General features: G+C 42.5%; 1 protein-coding gene across 6 annotated transcripts in view; it reads left to right on the forward strand.

Moving 5' to 3' along the window:
• ST3GAL3 (ST3 beta-galactoside alpha-2,3-sialyltransferase 3) overlaps window positions 1–22822 on the forward strand; it is a 190788-nt gene that overhangs the window by 104787 nt on the left and 63179 nt on the right. For all 6 annotated transcript variants that reach the window (XM_075508606.1, XM_075508602.1, XM_075508603.1 and 3 more), the window contains one exon: window positions 8999–9093. In XM_075508606.1, coding sequence (XP_075364721.1) covers window positions 8999–9093 — 95 coding nt within the window. The remainder of the gene's footprint in view (window positions 1–8998; window positions 9094–22822) is intronic.

Raw genomic sequence — 22822 nt, forward strand, 5'->3', positions numbered from 1 at the left:
ATTTCTTCTGCCAGCATCCTCACTCTAGTAAGACTTACGCAGGAAATTTTTGCTCCAAGCAGATTTTTTACCTGGATAAGAGCAATGTGCCAGAGGTGAAGGCACATCAGGCATTCAGGAACCAAATGAATTACAAAGTCCAGTCCCCTGCCTGTGCAGACACCAAATCATGCAACCCCTTTCATTAAATGACCAAGCTTCACCTCAAGTAATTTGTTTTGGACTTCCCTGTCTTCCTCGGCTTCCATCACAAGGCTGTTTTGGAGCCTACCCATTTTAAACATTAGTAACCTTATTTTCATCTTCAGCTGGCTGTATCATGATCAGGTCATACTCATTTGTCTTCTGTGTCTATTTGTTCGTTAGCTTCAATAGCTCTTTTCCTTCCTTGCTGCATCCCCTGTGCTGTACGTAGACAGAGCAGTCGCATCTGTTCTGTGCTTGTGCTTGGCTGTGCTGAACAATACGTGCATTTTTGGTTTAGCTGATGGTTGAAGGCTCTTTTTCATCATTGTCCTATTCTCTACATATGTACCAATTTCTTTTCAGCTTTCTTGATGTACATGCACAAAACCTATATGTGCTGTTCGTTCTAGATGGAAGAATTAAGTGTTCCAGGCTCCTTCTGCAGTGGCATTATTACTTGTTATGAAGGCCACTAATGATTTCACTATTCCCTTCAATGCTTTCAAATATGAAAATTGCTCTGATACAGTAGGATAACCTTAAGATAGATATGTACATTAAATAACGTGGTAGGAGGAAACAAGATCAGAGGCTTTTGAAACAGTGAAGTGCAATGTGATGTGCTCTACCATAAGACTGCCGGCAGCCCAGGACAGTCCAACGTGCTGAGGGCAGCGGGAATGAGCAGTGGGCGGGGAGCATTGCTGGCAATGGCACAGCTGTGGATTAACTTTCCCCTGCAAGTAGAATAGAGAGAACAGTAAGATGGCTTTATAAAAACAAAGTTCAGTCACTGCGTTTTAACGGACTGGTTAATTAGTATCTATGACAAAAGACAAGAGGTCAGTGATGGAAGCTGTGCCCGTCATCTGCAGTCTTCTGGAATGTATGTTAGATCTTCACCAGAAAAATCAGATTCCCTGCCTTTTGGGAGTGCAATGTTGCACGGCAGCAATTAGCCTAGATGACTGCTGTCCTATTCTTTTTCATTAGAAACAGCAATCTCCTTCCTGTTCCAGTGGAATGTGAGCAGAACATAACTGTGCTAAACTTTGGCCAACTGGCAGAGCTGCTGGCTGGCATCTTCCATGTGAGCTGACTCTTTCAGCTAGGGGGAAGGATTGGACCCTTTCTCCTTCCCTCCTCATCTCATTTTTTATTTGCACAGAAGGCTTTGAAAACTCAGGCAGTAATTACAGTCTGCTTTTGCTCACCTTCATCATGTTTCCAAATACCATGTAATCTCATCTGTTTGGCTCAGTGCTCCCTCAGAGGCCTTGAACACTGCACCTGGCTTTTGGTAGGAAAAACTAGCTGTAATTCAATCTTGCATCTTTGACAATAACACATGAAAAACAAACTATGACATTGAAATTATGTTAGGAGACTGGTTTTTAAACTAACATCATTCTATGCTGTCTAGAAGTCAGCTTTTCACCCTTGCATAATCGTGTTTTGGTATTAGAGGCTTCGGTGAACAATGACAAATTTTGCATGTCTTATGTGCTGCACCATGAGGCAGGTCAGGACAAAGTTTCTGCCTTGACTGAATTTTATAGCTTTTTTTTTTTCTGCCTTTTTATTTTTTTTCCCAAAAGGAAGCCAACCTTTAAACCAAAAGCTTCTTGTTATTTTTGCGTGTGCATGTGTGTGTTTTGTCTGAAGCGTTTGGAGAATCAGTAGGAAAGTCTGAGGATTTGGCTGGAGCAGGCAAACTGATTTCTTTTTGTCTTTAACATTTACAGTTTCTTTCAAAATATTTCAGTCCCCGTAATGATTATTTCCATTATATAGAGACACTCTAGGTAAACTGTTCAGGGTACTTTGTTAGACTTCATGCATGTCAGAACATAGTCAGTTAGCAGGAGGGACAGAGCTGATATTAAATCAGTCTTTGATTTTGTGCCTTGGCGGTGCGTAAGCACAAGATATTAATGACTGCAGAAAGGTTAAACTTTACGTGTCTTCCTGTTTATCACAAAGGTACAGGGTACAAACAGAAAGCAGTCTTGGCAGGCAACAGGCTTGCAAAATCCATGTGCTGCTTATCTGCAGTTGTGTTTGTACTGAAATTTGATTACCGTGTATGAAGGTAAGTACTTCAGAATCCTAAGGAATCTGAGGGGTAGCTCTTGATTCCCAGCTGCAGCAGACTGTAGCTTGGGTACTTGGTCACCTCCTCGCAACATTAGCCCAGTGTGAATACGGTTTTAAAAGAAATAGACCTGGGCAAAGCTTCAAAAGATCATCTACTGAATTTTCTTTCTTAAAAGTAGGCACAGCTATGACTAACCCATGCTTAATAGATGCAAGCTTGTTGTTAAAGGTAATACAATAAAATCAGAAACTAGCGTAGTTCATGCAGGTTCTGTAACCCATGTCCAGGCAATAGATTTCCATGTGTAATAATCCCAAGCATAAGAAGCCTTTTTCTGATGTTTAAGTTAAGTTTCCTTTGCTGCATTTTAAGCCCACGGCTACTACTTCTATTTACCGGGGATATGGAGATACTACCTTTCTCTTTTGCAGCAGCCTCATTAATATTTAACGGCTTATCATGTCCTCTTTCAATTTTCTCTTCTCTAGACTAAACAAATTCATTTCTTTCTAGCTTTCCTCAGAGATCACGTTTTCTAGACCTTAGATCTTTTTCACAGCTCTCCTACAGCCTGTTTCCAGTTTGTTCATGTTTTTTGCGTGAGACCCAGAACTGGGCATGGTCCTTGAGCTGATGCTTTCTGGTCCTGAATAAAGTGGCGTACTTAACAGGCTTTACAGCTGTGATACTTACATTTTTCAGTCATGATAGGATGTTTATCTTTTCTGCAATAGTATGACAATGTTCTGTGTGTGAACCACAGCGCAGAGTATGGAGGCCTTTTAAGATACGTTGGAGCAGCTGGTCCGGCTCTAAATAGAGCAGTGAGCAGGCAGTGGGAAAATGCCTGCACCGATGAGTTTAACAACCTACTAGGTGAGGGACAGCAAAGAGGGCAAGAAGGCTGATGATGCTCCAGGGTGTCTCAAAGGTACTGAGCAACCATTCCCAGGCGAGGAGGCTGGGGTAACTGAGCGTCCTGCTACATGGCCTGCGGGTGGGTAGAGGGTTTTTTGTTCAGTGGGCTGTACCTGCCCCTTCCTTTTCTTTGCTTATGGAATAAAGCCTGTCCAAAGGCATTTTTTTGGAGTGGCTGTGGCATTTACTGCCCCTGCCTGTCAGAAGGAAGGACCACGGTTTATACCTCACGGTCCTTCTTGCAGAGCTGCGAAGGAACAAGTGATTACACCAGCTCCGTAACGGACAAAACCCAAATGGTAGAGCTATTAGGAAAGGGCAGAGAACAAAGCGAAGCAGTGTTGTACCACTGCAGAATTCAGTAGCATCTGTACAGAGAATGGCCAAGTAGTTGAGGACTTTTCAGCCTGAAAGGGACAACTGTAGGTACACTCAGGGTCTATAGGCATGAGTAGCATGGGAGAAGATGGATAGGGATCAGTGGCTCACTGTCTTTTCCAAAAGAAGGACTAGGGGTCTCAAATGGCAGTGGTAGGGTGCACTGACCCAGTGTGGCCATTCTTCAGTACGAAGTTGTCTTTACCGTATTGTCTGATTTACTTTTAGACCATTTCTGCAGTTTGTTAAGAGCAACTAAATTTTTGGCCTCATCTCCACTGTTAAAGATTTTCTCCTTGCAGCCATCCATTTTTTTGACTCTTATTTGCTGATTTAGGAAAAGTGGTATGTTGGTTGTAGGATGGGGTTAATCCTTATTAATGCAGTTTCTTAAATTTTTCAGCTGCTTGAGGAATCTTTGAGCTGCTTGGATTTTTGACAGAGGATTAATGTCAATAAGAAATGTGAAATCAGGACATCACAAGCCTCCTCATTCCCTATGCTATCACACCATGCTGCTCCCCAGAGAAGGGAGGCAAGGGGGAGAACATACATTTAGGTCTCACTAGGGAAAAAGGAAAAGGTTAGTTTAGATTTTCTTTCTGTACTTTTAGAAATGCCTCTATCGGAGCTAATTATGCAGTGCTAGAGTGCTTTGGTTTGTATTTCGGCCATTTTATTAATAAAATCGGTGGATTTTGTGCCTTCTGTCTAACTTCTAACTGTGGATGCTTTTGAGCATAAGCAAACAAAAGAGAGAGTAGAAGTCATGCTGGAACAAATAAGTCATTCTTTTGTGTGTTTAAAAAGAAAAAAAGAAAGGTTGTTCATGCCCTTTTACAAATGCAATGTGCAGGTTATGTACAACATGAAGTTCTAGCACTGTTTGCTTTTTTTCCTTCAGCTTTCAGTTTTTCTTCGCCGCCGATTCTCCCTAACTAAAGAAGAAACCAAAGGGCAGGGCAGCTTAAAGGGGGGAGGAGGGAAGGAGGGAAATCTCTGAGAAATAAGCCCCCAATGGAGCTTAGGGACTGCCAATCTGCCTTTCCTTAGTGTCATGATTTCTAGGAACGTGGTGCCATCTTCTCCTCTACTCTTTGAGGGACTTGGCCTTGTCTTCCTCCCTCCTTGTTATAGCCAAAGACTGTCAATCGGTTTATTTATTTTACTTCCTCTGTGGTCTAGCTTATTCCCTTCTCACATGTATGCGTTAATTGCCTTGAAAGCAGCAGGTAAGAGTAGGGAGCAGATTCTAGTCAAGATTAAATGTCTGAAATGGTTCGGTAGCTACTTTGATAGAGGCAGTGATGGTCTAGGATTTGCGCGAAACTTTGGGAAGTTAGCGCTGCTGATGCTGAATACCTCAGCACACATCAAAAAGGAGTGCTTATTAATAGACCTGTGTGTGGAGGACAGAATGGAAATGGTCGGAAAACTTGGCTGGGGAGCTTCTGGCAGGCTAGCTCAGCCTTCCAGGCAGAAATGTTTTGGGGTCACAACTCTTCTTACTTGTCAGGGAGAAAATAACTGGAAATGTAATTTTTTTGTCACGTAACCTGTAATCCCCTAGGCACAAACATATATCACACTTTCTTGTGTATATAGATTCCTGTTTAAGAATAGTTTCCTGGCAGTACACTTCCTTTTGCTGTGTGCAGTGACAAGTTGTGTTAGAGATTTTACTAATGTCTTTGTATAAGGAATGCAAACTTGAGAGATGGGAGAGATTTGGACTGTACCTCATAATTATCATATCCAGCATTTCATAGAATAATTTAGTTTGGAAAAGACCGTGAAGATGGAGTCCAGATTTTGTCTATTTAGATGTCATTTGCTGTTTTATTAGGGTATGTCATTCAAACTAGTGATTTAAGATGCTTGGCATTTCTCTCCCAAATCAAGCAGGTCATAAGTGTGTGCCACAAGCACCCAAATTGCTCACCTTTTCATGGCTGTCATGTGCTATGAGGTTGCATTATGTCTGTTCTGGAATTTGGGGTAGGCTAGATAGGAAGTGGTTAAAAATCAAATTTGAAAAATCAAAACTCTTGCTTTACGTGCTGTTTGCCCATAGAGCACAAGCCTATTTCAATTCCGGAGCTGTGGTTGTCGGTGAAGCTCACCTGCCTTTAGGTAGCAGCAGCAGACGCCTCAGGTAAAATGCAGCATCCCGTATGTGAGCTGCTCAGTAGATACAAAATTTAACATCATTCAGAAACGTTTACTTTTTCTGTTTGACAAACTCCCACGCATTCCTTGGAATGTATTTTAGGTGCTCTGCAGAGAGCATTCCCATGGCCTGTTTGAGGCATATCCTGATATTTCCTGAAGGGTCCTAGAATATGCCAGCCGTGCTTCAGAGCCGAGACAGAACAGCCGTGCTCCTGGAGAGGTCTGGCAGGCAGCGTTTCCCTGTCACTGCTGGACATCGGTTCTGGCCTGCTCTGATTTACTGAGGTGGCAAAGCACTTGTCATAGATCATGAGCTTACAGCATTCGTGATTTCTTAATATTTCCAAAATGGAATTGCCGTCAAGATTTATGGGAGCTAAATATCCTCTAATTTGCTCTTTTTCCCCCCATATGGATATAGTATTTCCCCCAAAACTGTTCCTCCCCGCTCTTTAAATGAAGCAAAAGTATGAATTAAAAGTCACTTTCCCTGGCTCCATGTACGATATTGTTAAGTATTACCAAATAATAGTAGGCGGTCTAAGGCTATTGTGTTCTTTGCTAGAAAAATCCCAAAGTTTACTTTGTAGCAAATACAAAAACAAGGCCAGCGGTGACCTCACCCTTCTCTTTGGGCATCGCTTTGGTCCCATGCGGAAGGGACACCGCAGAGCGTCAGCTCAGTCCTGCTAGTGCTTCAGCTGCTTTTGGGGACTCCCCTCAGGGCCCAGGGAGTCCCAGGAGGATCTCACCTTCCTCCTGGTTTCACCAGACACCTTGTAAGGGGGAAGTCTGCATTAGGGAGAGACACTCAATACTCCATGTCAGTCTACTGTAAACTGTCCTTTCCTGGTGTGTGACTTGCAAATAGACCAGTTAATTGCAGCTATAAATAATGCTAACTTCTGAGTTAGGCCTGACCTTACAGCCTCTACCTTCTTTTTCGTGCAGTGCTCTTGAATAGGCAGACTGAACTGGCTAAGTTTTTTATTTACACTGCACTACTTTGTAGCATTATTGTAGGGAATCCTCTTGATTCTTGAGAGGAGATTAAAACCTGCTCACTTATGTGTTTTCTTGAAGCATCCAAGTTTTTCCTGAAGATTGCATGTCACAGTGGCAACTGAGTAGCTCGGTGACCTAACAAACCAGCCCAAAGGTTCTGGTGACCCCAAGGCAGTGCCATCGTCCTTCACTGCGGCTGCTGCTTGGGGAGAATGGGGATCATTCTGTGGGACCTGACTTCTGCTATTAGTTCAAGTGGTAGCTCTAAAGGAAGAGCTGTGAACATCTGTGCTGTAGCCATTCAGGTTACAAAAGCTCTTACATTGCATGAGAATCCTGCAAAGATTCCTCCTATTGGTCTTGGAAGGAGGTGGAGATGACTCCTTGGAGACCCACCAGTGTAACATAATACATTTCAGTGCACCAAGATGCTTGAAAAAACATTGAACAAATTTGTCAGGTTATTGAAGCTTTTAGGTAATAATACTTTCAGAGTATTATTGCATCCTGTTCTTTTTCTTTTTTTTTTTTTAAATAGGCCTGTGTTTTTTTGTTTTTTACTTAAGATCTTCAGAGCTCTAATACATCTAAAACATCTTCCCCACCTATTACCAGATAAAGTTATATAGATCCTTTCGTATCCTCAGCTGTGGAAAAACATTCCTTTCCTCCTAGATCAGCCATGTAATCTGTGCATCCTGCTTTTATGGTTATAGATGATCTTATTAAAGGTTGCATGAGTGGATGTGAAGCGGTATGCATGGGTGAGTTGGAGTCTTCTGTTCTTGTTTTGTTAAATGTTCTTGGTCTCTCTCTTTCCCCTTCCCAGAGATTTCTGTAACCTCTGATTTACTGGGCATCTGTGATAGGGCTGTACTTTAAGCAGTTTATAATTCAGAATTCATTCCATCCTTTCCTCACTGAGCTGCTTCCCTGAAATTGTTGCTCTGTACCTGGCTGTGGCATAGTGTAGATGAGTTTGTCTTAAATCAGGTAGTTCAAGTCCAAAAGTTACCTGATTGCAGTAGCATGGAGTTGCATGCTGAATGCAGAAACAGCCTGAAGGAAGGGTTAAACCGGTGCATTACATCTGTCCCGCTATCAGTACCTAGGTTAGCCAGGCTGTATCTATTTCAGATACGTGTACATCGCACTTGCAGGATGGCTGTAGTGGAGATGTACTCTGACTCTGAACATGCAGTACATTCCTTTCTTCGTTTCTATAGCATAGTGTGGTTGATTTTGATCCAGAACATCCCTGCTACTGTTTTGATATGATTGAATGAACAGATTTCTAATAGTATTAGTATATTTTCTAGCAGTGATCTTGATACACTCAGGAATCGTCCCACATGAAAGTTAACATTTTGTAGTTTATTTTGCTAATTGTTTCCTTCTATCTGGCCACTGTACTAATTGTTTCTAGAAGAGACAAATTTTTAGTAGCTGCTGTGTTTGCCTGTTGAGGGTGTAATTAGGATAATGTATTCCCATAATGACACGGTTAAGAAGGACTAGTTCTCTGTTTTGTAAGTGATTTTGGATAGATCACAACTGTTTGGTTTGGCAAGGATCTCTCTTGAATCATTTGTATGTTAATGAATGCAGAAGAGAACACCTACATCTGTACTGAATTTCCATTCTCTATAAACTAAATGCTGCTTCATGATCTCCTGAACTGTTTCCTTTCTTGCCTGTGTTATGATAGCTGCTGTGTACGTGCATATGAGTGAGGCAGAAGCAGCCATGAGAGCAGATAACCCCAGCCTTGCTCTCCACATTCACTTGCCCAGTGCATCCACACCTGCACAGAGCAGCACGCGTGTATGTAATGAGCAATATAAAGGCAACTCGGCACCCCTTTCCTCACACACTCGTGTAGACGGCACGTAAATTGGCTTGTGCTTACAAAGCTGGAAGTAAAACTGCCTAAACTCTGGTTGCAATTTACAACTTATTGTAGCTAAATTAATAGCCAAACAATAATGTGGAAGTTCTAAATTGTTGAGTGGAAGTGGTTGCCAGGCTTACAACTTGAGTGTTTGGGTGTCCTCATGGCACAGAGTCTGACAGATTCGTTCCACTGCAGGCACCTTTGGGTAAAAGTAAAATCTTCCACCTTACTCTATTGCTGGTGAGAATGTAGAATCAGCACTTAGGTATGGATTCTCTCAACCTCCCTACAGAAATTTATCCTTCCTAGTTCAGGAGTTAATTTCTCTCTCATTTTGGTTTTCTCAGGTTCTCGAAGCCGGCACCAATGTTCTTGGATGATTCCTTCAGGAAATGGGCGCGTATCAGGGACTTTGTACCCCCTTTTGGAATTAAAGGACAAGGTAGGAGAAAACTGTAGAGCTGTTGAAAAAGAAGGTGGTTCTGCAGATGCTTGCCCCATCTTGTTTTTCTGTTTTGAAAGCTCAGGTGGTCCCTTGGGCTCAGCTTTTTTCTCCTGTTCCAGAGAAGCATTGTACATGTAGGACTCAGAAACCCAAAAGGGTTTTCTCAGCTGGAACGTGGAGGATGGCTTAGTACATGGGGAGAGTCAGTGCAACAATGGCAATTTAGACCTACCACCACATTCTGGAAGAAGCATTTTGGCATTGACTGCCATAGCTTGTAGCATCTTTTCTGACAGCAGCAGAGACAGTCCAAACTGATTTAAGATACCTTTAAGTCAGTAATTCTCTAAAGAACAGGAAAGACGACTCTTTCTGAGTTTTGGAGCCCTGGGGTTGACCACTGATAGAAATCTTCATTTTCTTGTCATAGCATTTGGTTGTGTGTAATTATTTTATAGTTGTGCTACTTGTGGACTTTTATAATGAAAAGGAAAACCCTGTCAGATGCTTTAGTGATGGTTTGTAATATGCCTTGTCCTGCAGCTGGAGCATGGCAGCAGGGGCTGCATCTCAGGTATGCTGTGGGAGAGCAAGAGCGGTGCTGGTGGTGATGAGATGGCAGCCAGTAGCCCACCCAGCAGATGGTACATTTTGCAGGTGACACAAGCTCCTTGCTATCCCGCATGTGCCACCAAAGGCCTCTCTGGGTGAATGGTGGTGGAGCAGAAGGCTTATGCTCACAGCAGTCATTTGCTGCAGACTTTGTGAAGTCTGATGTATTTATTAAGAAGTGTTTGTGGCATTGCATCAACTTCCAAGATTTTTTTTACCCTGACAAACTCAAGATTACAGATGGCCTGCATAGGAGTTGAAATACCTGGTAGAGAAAGGACTGCAGCCACAATAGGCTTGGGTCTGTCTCTCTCCGTGGAAGCAGGTGTTGTAGTTGTAGAACAATCTCTGATCAAATCAAAGGCTCTACTGACAAATTTTTTTTTGGCTTGCATCAGTTCCTTTCTTTGTTTTGTGTATGTCCATTCCTTGTCCAGTCGGTCTTTTGCAGCTCAATAGGCAACTAATTATGTCCTCTAAATCAGCCAGCAGAGTTTGCAGCAAAGAAATAACAGTGGCAGCACAAGTGGAAGGCTGCGTTGACCACAGGAGGGCTTGTCCCCTTCTAACAGGCACACGAGGTGTACAAAGCTAGGGCAAGCTGCCTGACCAACGTGGAGGTGGGATTTGCAGATTACACATGATGTCAGCTAGACCAAATAAAAATCATTCCATTAAACTGAATCCAAATGGAGAAATTCACCAAAAGGGGATGACGGAACGGCTCTGGCAGCCTTCTCCCTGGGTTTGTTGCCAGCTTGTATCACCACTGCAATGTTATGTAAATCTGGTGTTTTATATTGGATTTCCTCAGTTAACAAGAGAAATGAGAAATTGCCATTATTTAAATGGCTGTGAGCTGAAGCCATGGGACGGAAACCGTTGAATGGATTATTTTTTTAATGCCCTCCTGGGACTGAATTTTGTGCCAAGTTTCAGTCTGGAGCAAGTTCTGTGTGTGGGAGGGTTGAATTATAAATCTCTGTAGCCCAGAATTTCTAATGGCCGTGCTGACAGGCTGTGAGTCCTAGCGATGCGAATGGCGCCCTTTCATGTTACACATCACTTGGAATTCTTGCATCAGTCTTTTCTGGCCGTCCCACGGGATGCATTCTGGCTCAGCTGAGTGATTGGATGATGGGATCAGCACCTCATTAGGGTTTTCAGTCAGGGCAATCTAATGATACCCAAACAACTGACCCAGGCAGGCAGCGTGGAGCTCAATCACGTGCTGGTGTGAGATGAAGACTATCAGAGCTGGGATGTGCATGGGAAAAAGAGTAGTTGGGGTGGCTGAGAAAGTGTAGAGAGACGTGCCTGTGTTGAAACAGACGGGGCGGGAGTTTTGCTCTGTGCGTTAGGAAGCCCTGTGACACCATCAGCTGGGATTTCCGACGTGCATCACACTGGGGAAGGCGGTCGGTGTTTATAGGCACCGACTGTAGCTGGGTTGTTAATGGGAAGATTTTGCTGAGAACTTCAGTGAAGGTCACCCGGCATTTTCAAGTCACTGTGATCTAGTCCAAGTGCAAAATGGCTTTTTTTTTGGTGTGGAATATAGCTATAGGATGAGCTCACTTTCAGTAATGCTGCATGTTCCAAGAAATTTCTAGAAACTAATCTTGGTAGCTTGAAAGTACTAAAGTTATGAAATCAAGGGATTCTTAGCAGCTTGGAGGCTAATCCACCATTTCTGCTTTCTCTTGTTAAAGTTTCACTCTATGCTTCAGACTTTTAGCTAAGTTTTTCTTTGCTTTGTCTCTGAAAAAAACTGAAAGAAGTCCTTTTTCATCCATCACTTGGTGTTTACTGCTCCAAGAGAGAACAATTCCAAGATTGCAAGAACAAGTCTTGCAATCTTTAGGGGAAAGCAGCTTTTGAGGAACATTGTCTGCTGAGCTGCACTAATTTGGAGTAACACGTCTGTATAAATTACATGCAAAAGAGTAGAAATGGCTCAGAAATTTTCAGGGCAGGACTACCACTCTTTAAAGGCGATCATATCAAGGAGAAAGGCGGTATGTTGATCATTTTGACACAGTTCATCAGGGATCTTCATTTTCTTCAGAAAGAATCTGATTGTAAAGACAGTTCTTCCATCTCCAGATGCTAAAAAGTACTCAGTATAGCATAGAAAGCTTAACAGTGTTTCTTCGTGAAAGAATGCTCGCTCCTTTTCTCCATGGGTCATTTTCTGATGTGGCCATTAGCCCGTGCAAGGGGGTTTTATGACCAGAGTGCTCCACTCTCTCCAAGAGCATTTGTGTAGAAGCCCTCAAGGTGAATATGGTTCTGAATATGCAAGTGTTTACTTTCCCCCACATGATGCTGGTTCTGAAATGGACTATTGCAGTAGCAATAATGCACATCTCATGTCCGATTGGAAACTGCTGCTATCGTTGACCACCTTAGTGATTACTTGTCTGCTAAATGAAAGAAACACAGGAATAAGCAGGTGGTGACCCTACTGCTTTATGAACAGGACTTTCTGAGATGAGGCACGCGGTAGGAAATCTTGTGCAAACTCTTTTTGAACAGTGGTCTCTGAGTGTCCTCTACAAGGTATTAGAAATAGATGAAGAGGAGTTTAGGAGGAGCAGTGGTACCTTTTTCTTAAACTGTCTTAAATGGGCAGAGAGTTTTAGTACATGTTGTACTTGTGGACTCTGCCTATGTTCACCAAAGATCTGGACCAAGGATTGATCCTAACTACTTGATCCCAGTCCCCAGCGACCTGGGATGAAAGCAGAGTTGAGAACTGTCAGGAGTGTGGGAGCTGATACAGCAGATTGAAGGTGTCGTTGCGTTCATCACAGGTGTCTGTAGCCCTTTGTGGGAACTCTTGCTTTCTCTGTGTGCAGACAATAGGGAAAGTACTAGATACGTCACATTTCTGAACAGGCATGAGTATATTAGGTTTTGACACCACAAAGGGTCACTGCAAGTATCTAGTTTGGCCTTTTGTGTAGCAGTGGCTCTAGGTTTCACCAAGTGGCTTCTGCAGCTGGCTATGAACATATGAGGTTATCTTTCAAAATCTGCATCAAGATTTTCTAAATGATGAAGAATGACCATGTTGTCAAACAGGCCAGTGTCATATTTGACTACACTTACTTTAAAAAATGAGATGGTTAGTGCCACATTGAGCTTGTTGTCTCCTACTATGTGACTTGACAGAATCTGGAAATGGGATGCGCCACTGTGAGTGCTTGGAAATGATGACTCCGTCTCTATTAATAAGTAAAATGGTTGTCCTCTGGTTCTGAAGGCAGTTGAGCTCATTGTTCAAACAGGTTAACTCCCTGCCCTCCCCCCCCCCCCCCCAAGAAGGTGGCTATATACAGGCTTCCTATCAAGAAAGGTCACTGGCCTGTATTAGCCTGTGACCTTATGAACGCGTGAGAATTATAGAGGAGGATATTTGTTGGCCCTGGTGAAAACCATCGGGGACTGCGCTAGCAGTTTAATAGTATGGACTCGTGTAGGACAGTGTGGGCCTGTGCCTTGCTGCCAATTTGTTTATTAGTGTGTATATAACCAAAGCGAGGGATGTCGTTCAGGAACACGATGAAATTAGTCAACTTCAAGAGTTGTCAAGAAGATCAAACTGTAACAAGAAGTTGGAACTCTAAAAGCTTCAAATGTCAAGATGTCCTGTGGGGGCAGCTCAGGCTGCCGAGCACCCTCCTGTGTCCCAGGCTATTGTTTCAGCATTAACTGGATGTTGGAGTGCTTCCCACATTTCACCATTTGCGAGGGTCTAATTTACTTGTAGGAATTTTTCTTTCCCAGCACCCACCAAGCCTGCTCTTGCAGCTTTTTCAGTGAAGAGCAACGAGACTGAAGCAATCTCAGGCTCTTAAATGAGTTACATGGAGATTTCTTTTTTTATTGAAATTGAAATTTCTTCTTTTGTATTTGCACCCTTTTCTAGCAGTGCTTCTATCAGTGTGACTTATGGAGGTCTGAATATGCACATGCTGTCCATATTGTTGCAGAGATCCTCTATCGTGTGCACTGCTTTCAGGGTTAAATTTGTCAATGAATAAGGAATGGAAAAATTGTTTATAGTGTTATTGAGATTATTAATCCCAGAGGGCCTCCTCCCCAAATTTACCTCTGTAGCTAAAGCAAAAGGAAAGAGTTATTTGGAGAAGGGCAACAAACAAGACTGGAGAAATACCTGACTATTAATAGAATTTCTCAGTACCTGTGGCTTAAAGAATATAGAAGGCTTTCATAAGAAAGAGTAGCTAGTATCTGGCATTCTCTCTGTGTAATGAGGACGGGAGAGTTGCTGCAGTTTCTTTTTTTTTTTTTTTTTTAACTTAAGTGAAAACATATGGCACGGCATACACTAAAAAACTAAACAGACATGACCCATGTAATATCTCTTCCATGCATTTAGTCAGTAATTGTGTCATTGCTTAGCAGTAATTATAGGTCTTCATTTCTACGTTTGTTCCTGCTAGATTGTTTTAAGCAGAGAGGCTGCTTTGTTGGCCCTGAATCAGTTTGTCTTTGAAGGTGATATTTATTTCTTAGGGAGTGACTGTCTTGTCACCATCTCAGAATTTGCCTCCCACCAGGAATCTAGGAAGCAATTTCTCCCCCACGGTGATAAGAGAATATTGAGAACATGTTTGAAGAGCTACAATTTTATCAAATGTCGTATGTACTACTGGCCAGGAGACTTCGTATTTTCATCTGATACAAGAGGGGCATCTGGAATTGGTGACACATTTGGTGACAAAGAAATCAAGTCTTTGCCCAGAGCACCAGTGCTAATAGATGTATTGTGCAATGGTTAATTGTTCTTGTACTTGGGGTTTTTTGGATGTTTTCTTTTGTGTTAGTGCTTCTGGGAAGAACCGTGGTTCAGTGCTGCTTAGCAGTGGTTTCATTAGTCTCATGGGGGAGAGGTCATTCATCTTCAGTGAAAATGTTGAGTTTTCAGGCGTGCAGAAGTTGGCATATCAAAATGTTATTGGGAGAAAATATCTTCTCTTTTCATGCGTGTTCTTTTCTTGCATAGCTTTTTCTTCCACATCAGCTTTCTTGGCATGAGCAATACTTTATCTCTGGGAAAACATATTCACTTGGACATCAGAATTGAAATTTACAGCTGACCCAAAGAAAAACTATCAGAAAAGTAGGTCTTTTGCAACCACTCTTCCAGCTCTTTATAGAGGCTGGACTACCACATGCAGACACCTTCCCTACATTTGACTGGGTCTGCTTGATAATGAGGTGTCTCTTTTCTGCTTTAATTCTCCAACCTTGTCCTTATTTTGTTGGCTGTACTCTGTTGTACAGATGATTTTCCTACTGTGAGCATTTTTTTTGTTCTTCGTGTGTTCTTCCTTTAACAAATAAGCAAGAAGCACAAGCATGTATAGCCATTAGTTCTGTTCAGAGTAGGTATTAACACAAGATTGTTGTTTCTTCTTGAGTTTGAGGCAGATTTCTGAACTAGTTTCCACTAGAATTTTACATTTGACCAAAATTGGTAACAGTTGCCATTATCATGTGGGAATATAGCTATAAAAATGTTGCTGTTTCCCCAGGGAATCTAGCTGATTTTATAGCCTCAAGAAATTAAATGAGAGGTTTGAAGGGAAAAAAAAAATTAAAAGTTTCAGGAGAGGTGGAGGATCAGCTTTTCATTACTGAATAAAGCTTCTAAAGGGAAGTTATATTGTGAATTTTGAAGTTAAATCAACTCTCACTCTTGAGCTCTCTTGCTAAAAGTACAACCCTCCAGTGCGGTCCCTTATTTCAAAATTGATGCTTTGCTCTTGAATGTGCTTGAAGAATAATCTTTCTCCCAACCCACTGGGAAGGGAAGGGTGCCCCAGGGAGATCTCAAACCCCAAGTTTGCAGTTAATTGGGTGACTCCAGATTGGAGTTCTTCCCCGAAGCGTTGAAGTGCAACTGAGGCATGGATATTATTCCTGTCTTTTACCTCCTAGAGAGAAGAGCAGGTCTTCTCTGGCTGTTGTGTTTGGAAGTGCCACATCTTAATGCTTCTGCAAGGGTCAGGAGAATTAGAAATCATTGTAGTAGTTATTGAGTTTTTTCGGCCTTGAAGACATTGCCCGACCACCTGTGAAGGGGTGTCAAAAATGCAGCAACAAAGGGAAGAACAGCCCTCTATAACAACTGTATTTATTTTTCCACTTGTCTTTGGACAGCATGTTGTGAATCTTTCAGGGACCATTTTCATTTGGTGTGAATTAGCCTGTTTCTACAGGCTTTATTGCTTCCTGTGCATCAAACTTGAGTTTGGATCAAAATGGTTAATGCATGGTTATTGCAAAATGTTGCCCATTTTTTGGCATAATTGTTTTTTAAATTAATGTTCTGATTTTCCAAGCCCTGGGATTATGTTGGGAACTAAGCTTGTATTCTGAAAAAACAAGCTCTTGGTTGTGAAGAAAAGCTTGGAAAAAAAAAATCCCTGAAGGCTCCAAGACTACGATGTTAATGAAGAGTTATGTATTTTATCCATCCAAATCTTATGTATTTTATTTATATCTTGTTATAAAAAAAGGCCTTAAGGGCTTTCTGGAGCTTACATTTAACGCATGCCAGGTTTTCGTAAAATTGTTAGGGAGGTACCATGCATCTTCAGTCTTTCTTTTTTTTCTTTTGTTTTGTGTTTTTGTATCTATGAAACACTATATGCCTCTTGTCTTAATATCATTAAAAATCATCAGTGGAAGTATTGGGATATTGGAAGTAGTGGCAATTTTAAGTGCTGTTGTTAGTAAGGTGTATCTTAAGTAAACCACTTAAATCTAGGACAGCTAATGACCTCAAGAAACCATCCTCTTGTATTTACACACAAGATGCGATTTGGGGACAGGTTCCTGCAGTCTGTAGTTAACTGTCTTTGAGAGCCGGTTCACGTGTTTGCAATTTGCTTCTAAGTTCTGGAAGTCTTTGTAGCTGCTTTCTCCTGCATAGACCTCATAAAGTTAGCTGATCAATAATAAAAAGAAGTGGTGCAGGGTATTTCAGACTCATTTTGATACCTGTTGTACTCACTGGGTTCCCAGCATCACGAAGATACAGATAATGTTGTGTGTCTACAGCTGGACATGGTGTTTCTGGGAGAGAGCTGGAGGACACAATACGTGGTGGGACTTGGGTCCGTGGCCTTGTGCTGGGCACCAGGGTGGCAAATCATTCTGTAAAAGATCACTCCTCAGCTCCCAAATGGAGCGAGATCTTAAGGAAAAAAATGCTGAAGAAGGAACTTTATACAGAGCTGAACTTTTGGGTAGCGTAAAAAAAAAAATGTATGCACTGGGTTTGTGCTTACAGCTTGCTTGTAAATATTACGATTTGTTTAATCCATAGCATTGATAATGTTTAGCTTACTCTCCCCATGAAGCCAACGCACACGTGGCATTCTGTTATCGTGGGACAGGGACCCATATGCAGAGGAGAGTGGCATGCTTCAGGGGTGTCTATCGACCTCTCTCTAGGCAGTACATTCCCAAAAGCTGAAGCTGATGCCCAGTGCCCTGCAGAAGTGCTGGCTAGAGGTGTGGCAGCTGGGTGACCAGCTGTGGAGATGGGCACTGACCACGGCTCGCAGGGCAAACACGAAGAACTGCAGCAGTAGACTGTTCCCCGACCCTAATGCATGGTATTCAAATACTTACTGCTGGCAATAAGGACACGTAGACTTGCTGATTTTTGAGGAAGACGGCTAGTATGGACAACTTGAAAAATTACAGCCTCTTCTCTTGGCCACTTGAGAGTGCATGAACCACCCAATTTGCCTACTTTCAAGGCAGGCAGAAGGTAGACCCTGCGAGATGCCTGCAGTAACCCCTGTGGAGTGGAAAGGTCTCCCATCTTTTTTTAATGATACAAGCGAGAAGCTTATGCATTAGAAACAACAATGTCAAGTGTTGTTGACATTTACAGTGAAGGTCTCCACTCCTCCACATAAATAACAGAGAAAAAGGCTAGAATTGAGATTTAGGCTGGTTCTCACTGTGTGGTCACTGCCCGCCTAATTTCTAACTATTTACTTTTAGTTTTTCCAAATGTCTGAAAATTTCAGGGTCAACCTGAAGTCAAGACGTACTTGTGTTCAGAGAAATCATGCAGTCCTGAGCTGCTTTTGAATCTTCTGATGTTATAAGGCAAAGCTGATAGAATATGTCACGATAACTCAGGATTCTTAGATAAATGTAGTCAACTCCTCCTCTAGATGGGAGGAAAATGTGCAGAGGCTTCTTGCTTTGTTTGTATAGTAATAATATAATAATCTTCCCCTCTCCCGAATAATCTAAATTCTCCATGACAAGAAAAAATATAGTAGACAAACTATGGTTGCAGAAAACTGCAGTAGATTGCTTGCCCTGGTGAGGTGTTCATTATTTGATAATGGGAGAAAGTGAGGGTGAAAATGCAGGATATTGGTGTTCATTTCCATTAATTTATCATTAAAGGATGGTAGCAGACCCATGTGAAGAACGTGTAAGCCAGAGGGCTATCTGAATATGAAAGCCTTTGCAGAGGGCTCCTTATCTAGGAGTCAAAAGCCTATTCGGTTCCTAGTTATGTCACTTACTTGCCTTGTGACCTTCAGTAAGCTTGATTCTCTCAGACTATAAAGACATTTACTGCTTTCAGAAATGAGGAGAACAGGTGGAGGACCTGAGAGGGTGAATTCAGGAATATGCATGTATGTTTACATATCGTGTATGTGTATCACCTTATAGCTTTTCACTTGAAGGAGTTGTATAAAAGCCACATATTTTTACTCTTGGGTTAAGTTCACTTGCCTAATACTTCAACTAGAATTAAACAGCACAAATGTTCCTCTCTATATATAACACATATAACATATATATAACAGAGAGAGAGAGAGTACACTGTGTTCTTATGCCTACCATACGGATGGTTTCAGGTAAGCAGAACCACTGCATTACAATTTGCTCTTTCTGACATGAACTATTGGAGCTAACATAAAAAAATGGGCTGCCAGTGAGCTGCTGCTGAGATGTGTGCTTCTCCCAGGACAGCTAACATCTGTAGTCCTAAGGGTGACGGCACTGGCATTTCCATTTAAACACCAGTGTTTGACTACAGACTGGAGGAAGGATTTAGTATTGATAACGTCTGCCTTGAATCTCGTGAGGATGAATAGGAGGAACAGTACACAGGAAGCGATATTGCTGTTGGGTTTACTCAGCCTTCAAGCGGTTACCGAAACCGTGGCCACTGAATGGCTGTTGGATGATCTGCATGAGACGAGTTTGGTGTTTGAATTCAGTTTCCAGTGGGAAGTTTGTATTTCACAAAACATGCAGCTAATTAGCACCTGCTGGGCTGCCTGTTTGGCAGCTGGGAAGAGGCCAAAGATTAAATGCTTTTCAAAGATGAATTCACCTTTTATCCGTACTGGCTAGGGGAGGAGAGTGACAGGGAAGAAGTGCATGGTTTTGCCCGAGCTGTTCTGTTCCTGCCTGCTCAGTATGCCTGAAGGATTCCATGGAGAGCGCAAGGTAGCCATGGTACAGTGCTGCCAGCTCTCCTTGTCTGCGGTAAACATGATGTAGAGCTGCTGGATCTGCAGGAGCTACCTCTGTGCCAGCAACGAATGGTAGGTAATAAGTTCTGCTTGGTCTGAGCTGACCTTCCATGGAGCCCTGCAGGTCTCTGCACCGTGCTCCCTACAGTTCATGTTTCTGGGCATATGGTGCTGAGACATGTCTGCTGAGCTGATTTGCTGGGGGTCTGCATTGAACAAAAGCAGCTGAAACTTCTCCAGACTGGAAATGGCCCTCAAAGAATGAGAGACCTATTTGAGTGGGGATGTGTCTGAGCTAATGAATTCTATTACACCTAAGCTGGCTGTGTGCCTGGGCCCTGGAAGCAAGAGGTGAGTGCATGCATACCTGTTGCTTGTAACAGGAAGGATTTTTTCCTTTGTAGTACTCAGAACATGTATACTCAGGCCCCTCCTGGCCCCTCCTTGGTGCACAGGTATACAAGGCAAAGCACACCCACCACTATGTCTGTTCTTCTCACTTGCTGAGCAAGAGAGAAGTTGTGCCTGGACTAGCAGTGTCTGCATCCATGCCATGGTTTCTTCACAACCTGGGTAAACCATCTGGGGGGAAAAAAAATCAAAACAAATTGTTTGCATAGCTGTTGCCCTAATTAAACAATCTTTCTTTTAAGCATGGGTTTATGTTAAAGCAAGGGCCGTACGCAGCTGGTGCCTTTTAGAAAAACAGAAAATAAAATCAGTGGATGAATGGAGAAAAGCTGACAGTTACCAGGAACAAAATGTGCTCTCCTGAAACACTGATCTTGGGTTGCTGTGTTCTTTGTCCTTTGCTGTGTTCAATGCAAGTAGGTCCCAATCACGAGGTCTATCCCTGCCCCTTAAGAATATGCCCACCCCAGAGAAACTCGCTGCCCTGGGTGCCAGCTGTTCCCACTGCTGTCCCACCCCAATGGAGGGGTTCTTTGGCCGAGGTGCAGCATACCAGGTCTGCTGCTCATCAGATTTGCTACTAAAGCAGGTAATGGTTTAGTATAAGTTGTTTAGAAGTTTAGCATCAATGTGTACAACATCAAAACTGGTTTGGTAGCCTTTCTGCCACTGTTCTGTAGAACTATTTTTTTTAATCTGCCCAGAAGCTACTGCATGAAGATAGAACGTGTCAGTTATTGCCTAGATCATGGGGATGCCGATCATGTTGTGCATACAGTGGTGCAGTCTCAGTGGGCTGGGTCTTGAAGACTTGGCCTTTCTTTTATCCTTGCAAAACTTTGCTTTCAGTCCTTGACAGATCAGTATTCAGCCAGCAGCTGTGCACAAATCCTGTTACTTGAAACGGGAAGGAATTTTTCTTTGTAGCATTTATAACATGTACTTGCACCCATTATAATCACTCGGTACATGGGTATATAAGGCAGACTGCTCATCACCTTTTCAATTTCTCACCTACCCTGAAGAAAGCATGCTCCATCAATTAACTTTACATAATGCACCTGCTTTCCTGGTGCCTGGTTTTCTTTAGTCATAGTCTGGAGATGAACACTGCTTTGTGTCCTGCAGGTTGCTATCTGTGATAGTTGTCTTTGCAGTGGTGATTTCAAGTGACCCTCCACCTTGACCCAGCTGTGGTAAGAGATCCTGCCAGTGGTTCCCTATTGTAGGTATCTTCATTGTCTTGTGGAAGGTTGCAGATCAGCCACAGCAGCATCTACTGATCCTTCAAACCTTGCCCCAAGATGATACAGAAGCTCCTTCTGAAGGAGGTCTTGTCCTTCCATCCTGGTGCCAGTGAGCAAGGTGCCAAAGCCAAGTGCCCACCTCAGCAGCAGTGTAGTGTCCATCTTCTAGTAGACTTCTAGCTCAGTTTAAAAGATCTAGTGCCTCTCCCCTGCCCAGGCCGTTAGCTTTTCCTGTTAGTCCTTGTGGCTCCTGTTCCTGGCTTCCGATGAGGGTGCTAGACTAGACAAGTTGGCACTGAGGGTGTCTCTGCCACCTTCATTCTGCCTGCGAGTCAACACTTGGCAGTGATGTACTTTGTCTTTTTCTGAGCTTCATTCAGCATTTTTTAATAATAACACTGTGATTTATGCAACTTCCAAACCTCTTGGATGCCATGTGTTGTTGGACTGTGGGGGCTGCTGAAGAGATATCTCCCATTTGGCCATTCATAATCTGTACTGAATGTCCTATATTGTTGTTTGTTTTGTTTGTGTTTTCTCTCTGGATGATGGGAATGGGGAGCATCCCCATCCTAAATGCTGCCATATCCAGTCCTAAAGTAGTCGTATTTCATTCCTGAGCATTCACTGTGAAAGCATTACTAATTAGCTGGCAAGATGAGAAAAACAGAATTATTTGAGTGCATTAGTCAGCTGTATTCCTTTAATGTGCCTTTTAATATAGTATAACGGATGGCCTCCAAGTAGTGCAGGGTGTTATCTTGTGGGTGGTAGAGCAAACCTGGCATAAGAAAAGCTTGGTAGATGGGAGGTTGCAGCCCTTGACATGCAATCCTTTGATCTCTTTTCTGAGAGTGTGGGAAAACAACCACAGTAACGTATACTGTCCAGTAAAAGTCAACTATGAGACAGGCCAAGGAGAGGACTGTGGCGTGGTGCCATTAGAGGTCACAACAACCTACTGCTGTTGCAGCAGACTTAGGGAAATAGCGTTCCTGTTGGAGAGGAAGCCTGCTGCCAATGCGTCAAAAGAAATTCTTCAGATGAAGGAAAATTAAACGAGAGTACTATTTTGTTAGCAAAGTAAGTTGCTTTTACCATACAAATTGCCTCTTTCCTTACTCCACTCCAAAATACAATCTTCTGAAAGTAATCACAGTTCCCAGCTTGTAATGGTTGGCAGGGGCTGTCAGTAATGCCATGTCAAAAACTTCCCCAGATCTAAAAGTAACCATCAGAGTTTTCTGTTTATCACCTTTGTTTGTCTGCCTTGTGTGTCTTACCAGCTCGTTGTCAGGTTCAGAGCTGTTGGGCACAAGGGCTGCCTCGACCTTGTGTGTTTGTCCCACACCCTCCTCCTGTAGTTTCTGTGGAGGAATGGAGTAAATAAGAACAGAACTCCTTATTTGAAAGGGACTCCCCTAACTGTGCTGATTGCAGTAAGTAGTGTCTATCACTCTTTAAGTTCACTGTAAACAGTCACTTGATGTCAGTCTCCTTAATGTTCTGTGTCATTTTTAACCTTTTGTAAAGAAATGAGACTTATTTATTCCTTTTGACTGGTTGTTTCCTAAGAACTTTTGAACTAGGTGACTGATATATTTAAGGGAAGGATAGGATAGATATTTATAATCTCCCAAGGAAAGTGAAAGGGGACTAATTGTTCACAATCTTTTCTGGTATAAATGAAGCTCAGAGAAGCCATATTCAAAATCAGGAAAGGGAAGTGATCGAAAGTCCATATGGATCCAGGAGGATTCTGAGCTCATGGAAGAGAAATCACTGAGGGTTGCCAGATACATAGAAGCTATAACCGACACATGAAATCCCTGATTTGAAAATAATTAAATGGTAGAAGAGCATTTCAGAGAAATATGATGTCTCTTTGCTTTGTTCTTA

This window comes from Mycteria americana, chromosome 7 (genome assembly GCF_035582795.1).
Source record: "Mycteria americana isolate JAX WOST 10 ecotype Jacksonville Zoo and Gardens chromosome 7, USCA_MyAme_1.0, whole genome shotgun sequence".
Lineage (NCBI taxonomy): Eukaryota > Metazoa > Chordata > Aves > Ciconiiformes > Ciconiidae > Mycteria > Mycteria americana.